The 12,386-nt window shown below is 38.7% G+C and overlaps 1 protein-coding gene across 12 annotated transcripts in view; it reads left to right on the plus strand.

Annotated features, from left to right (window-relative positions):
* Positions 1-273: 273 nt before the first annotated feature.
* LOC114874118 (putative mediator of RNA polymerase II transcription subunit 26) overlaps positions 274-12,386 on the plus strand; it is a 28,625-nt gene continuing 16,512 nt past the window's right edge. For 8 of the 12 annotated variants that reach the window (XR_003789048.2, XR_003789049.2, XM_029183075.2 and 5 more), the window contains exons 1-5: positions 274-455; positions 2,925-3,047; positions 9,872-11,537; positions 11,633-11,828; positions 11,914-12,120. Coding sequence is in view for 10 of the 12 variants with exons in the window: in XM_029183075.2 (XP_029038908.2) it covers positions 2,955-3,047; positions 9,872-11,537; positions 11,633-11,828; positions 11,914-12,120 (2,162 nt within the window). In the remaining 2 variants the exon portion in view is untranslated. Of the gene's footprint in view, positions 456-1,092; positions 1,151-2,924; positions 3,048-7,972; positions 8,638-9,871; positions 11,538-11,632; positions 11,829-11,913; positions 12,121-12,386 lie in introns of those variants that run through there. The other 4 variants (XM_029183076.2, XM_029183080.2, XM_029183081.2 and 1 more) reach the window with 4 other exon arrangements.

Raw genomic sequence — 12,386 nt, forward strand, 5'->3', positions numbered from 1 at the left:
GACGCCATCTTGTGTCTTGTACACCAAAAGAGCTTTCCCATATCGTCGATAGAGAGCGCAAAAAATATTTTTATTTTTAGTTCTCTTTTCCAACACTAGAATGCGTCATCGTGCAGAAAATTGTCGATATGTTAGCATAGACAAAGCGATAGAACGTAGAAATAACAGATGTCGCTACATGAGTATCAAACATGTTCTGTTACCTACATGCTCATTGGTTCTTGGCGTTTGGTGGGGTGGGTGTGACACCACGACGCATGTTCGTACGTTCTATCGAATATGTTGAGTGACAGGTGGTGTAGTAGTTCTGTTACGTACTGTGGATCGAGGATACAGCCCGTATCCTCGGATCACGCGATCGGCACGTTGTTATTCGTAGGTGTCAGTGTTAAGTTTTGTGATGCATACCACGATATCACGCGAACTGCCTGAGAGATTTAACTCCGTAAGAAGAGGTGAGTCCCTATCATTCTTAACAATAAGATTTGAAATCCTTCCAATTTGATAGTCGGCTTTATGTTTATACACTTACAGGATCAACGAAATTTTCTTTATATGAAAAACAGCTTTTAATCATTTTTCAGTTACATTTTTATGATTAAGTTATTTTTCATTGAATATTTCAAACGTGCATTATCATTCTTACGCATAAGTGCAAGAGATATTATCAGATCATTCCAGCAGCTTTTCTAGTTCCTCTCATTCATTCAGATGATTACATAGTCAGTTTTTCATTCGGTGTTTGATTAATGGTTTATTACATACAATAAAAATATTTTATTGTGTAACAGTGAAATTATTAGAACCGTTATGCACGAATATATACATGCGTATTGTCCTGTCCTTTCTGTGTTTAGATTACCATTTGCACGTAATTCGTTTAATTAATAACCTGCTCTGACTTCATAAACAGCCATGACGATTTTACATAACGATGTGAGCTGTGAATGCAATCTTATCGTTCACACATGGTATTCAATGTGTAAATTGTTAGAGTGAAAAAAAAAGAAGAGTCTCGATGTAATCTTGGGAGAGGTTTGGTATCGTTGATGAGCTTTTGGTATGAAAAATGGACAATTTATTTTTTTCCAGTGGTTTTGAGACAGCTAGACAACAAACGAGGAATAGGGCCATACGGAATTTTATTTCTGTGAGTAAACACCAGTGTACCGCAATAGCAATTTACGAGTACTTTTGGCAATGAGGTGTTTACGAAAGGTTAAGGTGCATGCGCAACGTACATGGGGATCCTTCTCATTCTAACTAACAGAATTTTCATTTTCATTTGTTCTTTTTTCTCTTTTTATTATTTTCTCTTCTTAAATCTTTGATTAAATGAATAATTTAATGAATGTTATTAAGGTTGTATTACGTCAATGAATTCTTGAAGCGTGCATCAATTTATTAAAATTAACCCTCGGCTAACGGAAGTGACTCAATAAACGGCTTAGATTTTAAGTTTATTATTTTTGCAATACATATATGAAAATCCTTCGTTTGGAAAATTTGTGTGGCTAATTTTAATAATGATGCACCCTTCTATGCTTGTCATAGGTCGAGGTTACGATTGACACGGCCACCGCCTTGGAAAGGTTAACTTTCAAAATAAATCGAATATTTTATTTTCTGTATAATTATAGGTATAAATACATAGCAATTTTAGTTACGTAAGGTTAGGATCTTATATTACTGTTTGCAATGCATCTGTTTGGCTAGTAACAATTAGTGCATTTTTTCTAGGGAACTATCAGGTCCTCGATGTATTGGTCATTATCGATTGCAGGACAAAACTGGGTAGGGTCCTTCGTTTGAAATATCTTCCCATACTTTTGAAAAGTAGCGTGCATACATATGTGATGCAGGTGGTGAATATGTTAATCTCGAAATGACCGAGAAGTAGGAGACGTTCTCACGTGCGCGAAATCAGTAATACTTCCCAAACATACCGAGTCTCATGCATTCATTGTGTGTCCGAATGTGGCGAATTGGGCCAGTGCCATTTATCGCCCTACATCTCAGAATCGCGATATACCGCCACCTTTCACCATTGATTTGATGCATTTAAGGTTAAATTCCTTGCTAAGGTTCTACCTCTTACCTGTAACTTTCCGCTTGTTTACAGATAACGTTACGCTAATATAATAAGACGGTTTCTCATTCATCCTTGGATCAAGGAAGATACATACAGTCGTTCACAAAAATATTCTTATGTTAGCATTCTAAAATTCTTAGCAAATGAAATACACGCATTGGATGCATATTTTCAGAGTAATATGCTGCAATTAAAGAAAAATGCGAGGCTTGAGAATGTGCAGGAGCGAGCATAGTAAACTTCCCTAGGGAAAATGGCGGTGTAGGAGAAGGAGGTTCCCGCCATTCGCGGGAAAACTTAATATCGTTATCTCTAAACATTAGAATTTTAATTTTCCATTCATGAAATCAATCTACTATTATTCACTGCTTATCGCTACACTGTTTAAAGCTATTCGTACTAATTACCTAATCAACTTTGCGCTTCATGTAGTGTAATATGTAATAAATGAATTTAAAATTGCCGATAATGTTTCAATTTTCTTCGGTTCATTTCTTTCATGCAGTAAACGCAATTTATTTTGAAATGTAATTTCTGACAGTGCGAATTTACACTCGACCGCAGACTCACGAATAATAATCTTTACATTACTTTCACTGTAACTGAAATAGCGAATAGATTTAAAACGTTCCGCAATTGTACATTTCATGGTAAAATCGAAGCATATTTATCATAATTTTATTTCAGCTGTACATGAACTTAATTCTTTTTTTTTTGCATTTGATTACTATTTGACTAATGTGGTTCCAGATGATTTTTTATTATATAGAGTTGGTAATAATTATAGTACAGGGTGTAATTATTGCTCTAATTGTTATTTGGTGATGATTAGGTTGTGCGGGAACGAGGTTGGGTCATCTATATGGGGCAATGCGTGTCTCGTAAAGCGGGCGCCGTCATCGCAACCGGTCATCGCGACTCGCTCACGTATCGCATCATGGATAAACCCACCAAGGTAATTCATTTAAAAATCACTAATTATCTCATTAACCTTCATGAAGTAAAATTTCATGTAAATTGTTATAAATAACAAATACATACTCTATATATTATTAAAAATTGTTAGGGTTAATCATTTATGTAAAATGATTTGATAAGATTCTTTTACAAAATGGTAACGATTAGTAGGTAATATGTAATCATATCAAATTACACGCTTTTACAATTAAATTCTTTAATACGACGATCATAGTAACCAGAGTATCACCAGCTCATATAACTTTATCGGTTGGTGAGATATTCAATGCCTTTAAAACCACATGTTAGATGTTCCTTAGAATATTATAGTCAGAATTCCTCTCGTACTTTAACATCATTTTAGTAGTGTAATATTCATAATATCTGAAGAATTTTAAAAGCGTTCCAATCGAACACACATTGAAGAATAGCAAATAACTATACATCTGCATGCCCACCTACTTTTCAATACATTCCACGTAGCAGGCAACAGCGTAGTCACTTATACTTTTACCGTGAATGAAAATTATTTTATTTTTCAAAATAATGCTACAGTAATCATTATATTTCTGAATTATTTATTTACAATTTATTTATAATTTTATTTATGAATGAGGTAGTAGTAATCATAGCGAAATAGTGGTGTATAAAACATAAAAATGCACTTGGAATTTAAAATATTTTTAAATATTTAAATATTTTTAACTCGTTGAAATTAAATTATCCATAATATAAAATCATGAATTAAACAAATGAAATTATGGAAAAATTTCGTTATATCTACTTACGCCATTGAGTGGGTAAAATATACATCATAGGCTTTCTTGTTCTTCTCCTTCCTTTCACTTGAACGTCTGTAGTATTTCAATATACGTACGTGTCTCATTTTCCCATTACTTCCTGCATCGAAATCACTAGGAACTTGTTTCAGCCATTTAGATACGGTTTTATAAAAAAAAGAGAAAACTGAATCAAGTAAATATTAATTTAAGTTTTCCCGCGTAAATATTTGTATGCGATTGGTGGTCCACCATAGGGTGTTCCAAAGCTATCGTTGGTCCTTTGAAGGGGTGGTACCTGGGGTGATTCTGGGGCCTACGTCGGGCCCGGTAGCCGACTCTGCCGTCCCTGAGCCCGCGCGCTGTACGCGCTCGGATTGGTCAGTGTTTTTCGTTAATAATTCAAAAACGAAGCTTCAAACAACATTTTGCCAAAGGAAAATGTTGTTCAGAATCACCCCAACTACCATCCCTTCAAGGGACCAACGATAATTCCGAAACACCCTGTATATGGGGTTCCTTCCCTACAATCGTCAGTTTTCCAAGGGACGTCCACGGGGAAGGGTGGGAAATGAGATATGAAAAAATTATATTGCAAATTCGCTACCTATGAAAATAATTGTAAAGGAAAGGTAAAGATTTTATTTTTCAATGGTGGCACGTAGACATCTGCTAAAGTATGCAAAATCCGTAATCTTACGTGTCCGCTATCTCCACAGGCAGTCGAGCAACGTAATTGTACATGTCCGGCCGACCATACCTACGTTAATATTATTGTACAATTTCACAATGGAAAATTGAATACTCCACCATACATCGTTTATTACAAAATAAACTTTCACCGTAAAACAAAATTACACATTTCATGGATATATTCGTATTATTTAAATAATCTTAGAGAAAGCAAATAACTATGTAAAATTAAAAAGAAAAATAAATTCTAATGGCTGATGCAGTCCTCTGCGATTAATCCAAGCGGAAATAAGGCCGCGAAAAACAATAGATATTAGTTATTGAAAACTGTATGGAAACGCTAATGGATGCAACGTGTGATCGGTAAGCGTAAAATAACGGTGGAGTTGGCGCGGAAAGGAAGGCCTTTCGTCATTCATTTTTTTAACCTGCTATCATGTATACTCAGTCCCATCGAAGTTGTCGCAGTGAAGTTGGCGCGCTAACGATTCACGCCGCGGCGGCGTTAGCGCGCCAACTTCAATGGGACTGAGTGTACAATATCAATCATAGTGTCCGTTCGTCTAGTGTATTTTGTAATTTCAAATAAATTATTGAATATTCTAAAGCTTTTATCAGATGATTGTGTTAATTATTTTAACGCTTTTATTAAATAATTAGATTTATGATATTTGCTGCTATTAAACTTGGACTCCAAAGTCAGTGCTTTTTCACTAGACGAACGGACACTATGATTGATATTGTACATTCTCATCACACGTTGTTCGACTAGATTCGTGTATGTACTATCGTGAAAACGGAGCATGTATATCAGATTCATTTACGGAATACCAATGTTACCACGTACAAGCAACAATTTATGAATGCAAAGCTCGTATCAATGTAGGACGATAATTACCGTACCTAATTAACTGCATATTTATGATCACGATTGAAATATATTATCAGTTGTATTTAATAATGAAATATATAATATGAATCTATGATTAAAATATCGAGAGGGCATTGAACTTTGCGAGGATGACCTTCAACTCGTATCTCACGGAATCAGCTAGCTTTTCCGGTATACATAGTTATAAGATACGTGTGTGGTATTGCGGTATAGTAATCTAAACGCGGTATCAGATTCTATGTAATACCGGTGCAACTGTTTGCTTTACATCATATTATCGCACGTTTTGATTTGATGTAATTTACTATGCAGATAGGTAGAGGCAATATTACGTTTTAAACCTGCTTATTCTCCCTACGAGGTCATCATATGTGAAAGTAATTAATCGGCAAATTTCATTTACCAATGCTAATTCTCTCCTGCTCTTTCCTTTCATTATATCCGCTTTCTATTGTTCTCCGTTATGCCGGTTGCCTTCATGGCGAGTGCCCGCTAACCGGAAACAACGTGGAAAAACGTGAAACCGGGAGAATCGACACCTACGCTCGAGATGTAGAGAAAGAGAAGTTTCTCTGGTTTTTTATCCCATTTCTTTGCGATTCATATGTATTTTGAACGCCGCAATTTACTTCCATTCACTTTTTCCTTGTAAAGAAACTTTCTTATACGAGTGGATTTATACGGTACCATGATGACTAGCGCATGGGTACCTGATGACCCACGCAACACCTTTAAATATAATACAATCGTTCAGCTGTAGTCAGAGGTTTCGGAGCTCTCACTGTCACTGCGTTAACAATGGCCAAGAAACAAACTCGGTTAAATATCTAGGGTCTATCCGTATGGTAGAGTACAAAAGCCAGGTACGCAGAAAATAATAAATGCCGCTAAGCGACAAGACGAAAAATCAGGTAACAGGGCCGTGGTGTAAACGGAAGTAGAAAGGCACAAAGGTTTATTACGCTGTACATTTATGGGAAATTCCAAATTCATTTATTACCACCAACAGCTTCAAGAAAGCTACCTGATGCCTAACGGTACTCCACGTGGAGTGTCCTCCTGAGTGTCAGTCCCATACCCAATCACAGCGAGTGAAAATCGACCAATCAGAATTCGTACAAATTTACACCCCCTCTCCCAAACGAACGTCCAATCCTCAGCGTCATTAGAAAAATTAACCTCACCAGGGTTTTTTTCAGGAAAATTTCTGAAACCAGCAGAAGCTTCTTAAAATCCACAAAACTGAAAGTAAATTACATATACAAAGTATGAAGTATCATTTACTTTTACAGTACGCATACTTGAAATATTTTGAATGGTTCCAGTGGAAAAAAAAAGGTGGCAAACATTTTAACACTCTCACTGGATTGAAGTTTTAATTAAATCAGAAGACTCTCGAAACGTCAGACGGATTAATTTCTGGGTTAAGCTACTTGTAAATGAGCAAAAGCGATATGTTAGTTACTGGAGCAGAATACCTGTAATTCATAGAGAAAGAAAAAAGTAAAGAGTTAAAATAGCAAAATGAATATGTTGCATTGGCGTAACTGGTAAGGTAATTGCCTGAAAATCAAGAGAGCTCGAGTTCAAATCCCGGCGAAGTAAAAAAATAAATCTAAAAAGTAGAAATTATAAAAGATAGGGATATAGGGTTCTTCTGACGTATATTTTATAAAGAAAGTATCAGGGGAACAAAGGTAGTAGAGTAATTGACTTACATTTAAAAATGCTGACGTGGCAAAGTAGTTATAAAGACCTTAAAGAATAGACTCAGGGAGTAGCTTGTATCAGAGTGTGATGACTCATCGCTTTTATACATATTAACTTGGAAAAAAATCATAGTGACGTCACGACGTTATCTGTAGACCCAAGTTCAACAAGGAAAGTTCAGTGCAATGCTCATCGATCATTGTCTGGTATAAAAAAAAGTGTGGAAATTTCATGCCAATGTTTCGAGTAATGCAATTAAGGTGATTTAATGATTTATCCAGTGGCGTAATTAAAGACCTAATTTATCTTAGAAAATAATCCTAGTTACGCCAATGGATTTATCGATAAGTTATTATAACACATCTCTATCGGGTTAGATTAATATGTAGTATATTTACTGAAAAAGAAAAAAGCACTTCTTGCAGACACTTTTGGTCACATACACCTCGAAGTTGGTACGTGAAGTGTAATACTAATGAGAAAAGGGTGTACAGGCTAAGAGTGTTCAAGTAGAATAGTAGTACCAGTTTCCCAAGAAGGCTCAGTCTTCTAGTTGTATGACTGAAGAACAAGGGAGAGCTTATCGTACTGTCTGAAAGGGATATTGTGTGAAGTTCTTGGTACATGCTCTTTACATTCCCTTCTTGCAACGGGGGTGGTGATAAGTCTGCAGCATTCGCAGTTTCATCTCACTCTGAATCGCCATATAAATAGCTGCAAATTATATCATTTGCACTATTAACAATTAATGTTACATGGAGCATTCCTAAGATTTCCTAAGATTTCTTATTTAACGTTCATCATCCCTCCACCAACCAAAACACCCAGCTCATTGCCCCCATACAAGGGGAATCTCTCTCGGTCCGCTTTTTGTGCATCTCTCTGTATCTACCAAAGAAGAGACACGGAATATACATTGAGGGACGCGTCGAAAAGCGAGCGCGGGCGCACTCGAGACGGCAGTCGGGTTGTCGTTGTAGAGCGACGGTGTGCGGTGGCGTCGCGACGCCGGCGCACTCGGTACGATCGATTATTCCACGTTTCGCTGGCCATGTACTCGGCCGCTGGTGGTAAGAGGAGGCTAGTTGAACAGAGACGAACAGCCCAGGTGGAGGAAGCGTGTCGAGGAACAGAATGAGAGGGTGAAAACGAAGAGGCGAGAAGGTGCGCGTGTGTCTTTTAACGACAACGCGTGTGCAGGATCTTGAAGAAAAAAAAAGGGAAAAGAAAAGACAAGAAACGCTTGACAGATCAGCAGGAAGAGTTTGTTAGTGCCGAAAAAAGGGCAGCTCGCGTTGGTGCCCTCCCTCGGTTAAAAATATTCCCGCACAACGGTGCAGATGACGTCGTTGCGGATTTAGAAGAGAAACGTAACCTGGACGAGCCGGGATCGATCCTAACACGGGTCTTCTTCAACAGCCGGCTGACACTGGCCAGAAGACATGGATTATCGGTCGACTGGCACCAGGTGCGAGGATGACACCCTGGAGAACGAGAAAGGAATCGGTGCTGCGGTAAGGGATGAAATCCTTCCTTTTCCTGATAACTGCTGTTTCAGTTTACCCCTTCTACGATGCTCCATGGGACGTCACCCAAATCGTTATTACCCAAATGATTTCCGGCCCGGTATGCAGACTTTTCCTTGCCGCAACAGATAAATAATACGACGAACATTAACGGTGACGACAGTGTGCGATAAACGACATCTGCTGTCGATTAACTATTTCAAGGGTATCGATGTTAAATTAGTAATCAAGGGTTTAAGCGGAATCGCGATAAAAAGCCGATATACCGAGTGAATCATTATATCCACGTGTTGAAGGGTACTTCAGTCTGATTAAGTTTATTTTAATTATTGATACGAGAGATATTTCGTAAAATTGAAGCCGAGTCGCGTGTTAAGTATTGGTAACTGGCATTTGGATAAGTGTACGAAAGTCTTAGGGAATGTCGTTGATTTGGGGACGCGGTTACTCTATTTCTGGAGTTCGAATCGGGTTACTTCGTTTTTCAACTTCTATCCTCGCTTTGATGTTATCTGTTCCACTTGATCGACGATAAATCGAGATATATATGGTGTATTGATATCTTGGATCGAATCGAGTATACGATTGATATTGTTTATGTATATTAGTTAATGCGCAATTTATAAAAATATATGTAAATTGACGATAATTGGTACAATTGCATCATTCAAATTAAAAAATATTTATGAATATGATGTAACGATACTGCCCATTACTGTGCAGCTTTCACGATTCATTATAAAGCATATTAGACTTCTGATAACAATATCTATGACCTCTTGATTGCAATGGTTCAGACAGAAGAGAACTTATAAAACACCTCTATAAGAAATGTGTTTCAGCTCTTATCATTTTGCTTCGAGAAGAAACAAATATTTTGTATAATACAAGAAAAATATTGTCTGTTTACTGTTTGTGATAATATTGTGTATGGGCACTTGCGAGAAAGTTAGTACCGCGGATCCCTCTGGTGGCGAGCGCAGGAAGTATATACCGTCAGAATAGAGTATTAGAATTTAAGTATTAAAAATTCAGAACGGCGAGGGGATCACCGTTGCAGCTACCTTTACCGCAGTAATAACCGATGATGAAAACTATTGCGTAACAGTTGCATCGTTCCATCGATCGTTAGTTGATACACCAAAACTGGTGCGAACCCGGGTGGTTGCCAAAACATTCCTAACATTCTTAACACGATTTTTTCTTTTTTAAATTGTTTCAGGGTGAACATAAGGGTGCATCGAAGCGTGGCGGCTCCCATACACGTTTCGGTTTTCGACGAAGACCAACCTCCGGGATACCGGTACCGAAAACGAGCCTGCCGATCGAGCTGAGCATGCTGCATCCTCGATCGAAATCGGCCGGCCCTGAACAGAGCCGCAGACGCGACGAGGATACCAACATCATTCACAATTCGTCGTCTGGCCGATCCACACCTCGTCTCGCGCCCCCTAAGAAAGAAGCTAGCGGAATAGCCGTCAGAACGAACCGCTTCGGCTACCGTCAGTCCCAAACTAAATTCACCAACAAAGTCGGCGACATCCGTAGCAGCCACAGCGTGAGCCATTACAACCACGAGAAGCTGCAGCAACAACAGCAGCAAGAAGGTTTCGTGAAACAACCGCACAGGGTTCAAGTGTCCAGTGTACCGGCACCGAAAGGCAAACCGTCGCCTGTACACAATCCGAATTCGTACAATAACACTAACATCAATCATTCCGATGGTAATCGCAGAACGTCAAGTATCCCAGAGCCAATCGGCAGGTATACTCTTCACACCAGCCACCTTCCTCTACCTCAATTCGCAGTGAGAATGACCGATGCTAATTCAAAAATCGCCAAGACTGCGGCTAATCAGAGCAGAAAGGTCTCTGCAACGTCCAAAAGTTCCACCAGCTCCAAGGAAGGTTCAGGCACAGAGGATTCTGGCGTTGGAAGTCAGCAAGGTTGTCCTGCAGAGAACGATCTAAGGAGCGTTGATTATACCAACGGTTCTCTGTCGAGGAGACGAGGCGCAGGCAGACCCAGGAATCTAAGGATGGTCGTAAATGGGAAGAGCTTCGATGTCAGGGACGTTAGGGACGATGACAGTACGGTTACTGAGATATCTGTTATTCCATTGCCGAAGACATTCGCTGCAGCCAGCACGGGACTTGTTAGAGAGAGAACCACCCAGTATCAGAGAATTGTTAATAAAGACAATAGGTACACCGAGTCGACGACGTCTATGTCTACTACGTCGTCCGAGGGATACGACGAAGGTTTGGGCGAGGAAAAGGTTTACAAAGACAGATCACATTCCGAGAAGATTCCTTCTATCAAGTCAGACTTCAGTCCGCCTAGTTCTGATGATCCTGAGTACGGCCATGGAGAAGCCATGGCTGATGAGTACTCGTTGAGCTCTAGTGACGAGTGTCAACGATCTACTTCCGCTCAACATTTGCAAACTAGCACGAATACAGCAAAGAATGGTACGGTCCCAAAGACAGCTTTACGTTCTGTACTTCTAACCATCGAAGATCCTGCGTTTGCCGCTGCTGCGGCTACGTCAACTACACTGATAGACGATGAAACCTCGCCTGTGGATAGCCTCTTCGACAGCCTAACAGCCAGCATTACACAGTCGGATGCTAAGGCTCCTAAGAAAGAATATGCCATGGAGCAGTCTGGAAATACGATTGACGACGACAGTCCTGGAACACCGACGAACGTTTCCAATTCGTTGAGCCTGTCCGAGGGTAGAGAATATTTTGACGACGAGATCGCTGATCAACCTGGGCTCGTCTTTGATGATAATTCCAGAGCCGGGGGTGAAACACAGTCTGCTATAGCTAGTCAAGCTGTCACTGAAAATAGTCACACCCTCGTTGAGTCCAGTCCTAAAACAGGTAAATATGATTGAATTAATTTGATGGAATTGTTAGTGCTTGCAAGATGGAGCGAGACCAATTATGTGTTTCTTTTATCTGTTTAAATTTCTTAGATTACGTTAACGAGTTACTACCTTCTTTAGGTACAGGACATGGAAAAAATGCAACAAACAGTCCTCACCATGGCAAACGAATAAGCCGAGCTGGAAGCGTTGACACGTTGTCTCCTTGTGAATCTATTGCTTCTGATGATTTAATATTGGATTACGAGCAAAGTGATGCGAGTTCCTATGAAGAGCAACAACAACGGTTAGTATTGTATTTTTAGTTTAATAAGTTATTTAAAGTCTAATATGTAACGTATTTTGATTGTTTCCTCTTTTTTGGATTTCAGGGTAGAATCGAACACTGCATTGCAGGATATGGACGATGCTACCATTCTCTCAGAATTAGAAGCTCAAGGTGAAGAAGTGATGAGGCAGTGGACCTCTTTACTGGGCACTTGTCAAATGCTACAGCAGACTAATAATTCAAATACAGTAAATAACAATGTAAACGGTGGATCAACCAATAACAATAATCAACCGGCCAACGAAATAGGGTGTGTATTGAAACGTTTTCTACTATTTTTGAGATTTTTAATTGCTTCATAGTGATCATGACTTACAGTAATGCATGGTAGACGAAACAAAATTGGAAGTAAAATATATTCAGATTGTTCTTAGGTAATGTTAAGTATTAATTTTTTTTTTTCTTCTTTTTTTTCATAACAAGAAATCAGTATCCCTTTCTAGTTGAAGAAATGCAAAACTTTTTTGTAGCTTAAAGAAAGCTTTTTTTGTTTGTTTTTTCCATACATTTATTGTA

The sequence above is a fragment of the Osmia bicornis genome, chromosome 2 (assembly GCF_907164935.1).
Source record: "Osmia bicornis bicornis chromosome 2, iOsmBic2.1, whole genome shotgun sequence".
In the NCBI taxonomy this organism is placed as follows: domain Eukaryota; kingdom Metazoa; phylum Arthropoda; class Insecta; order Hymenoptera; family Megachilidae; genus Osmia; species Osmia bicornis.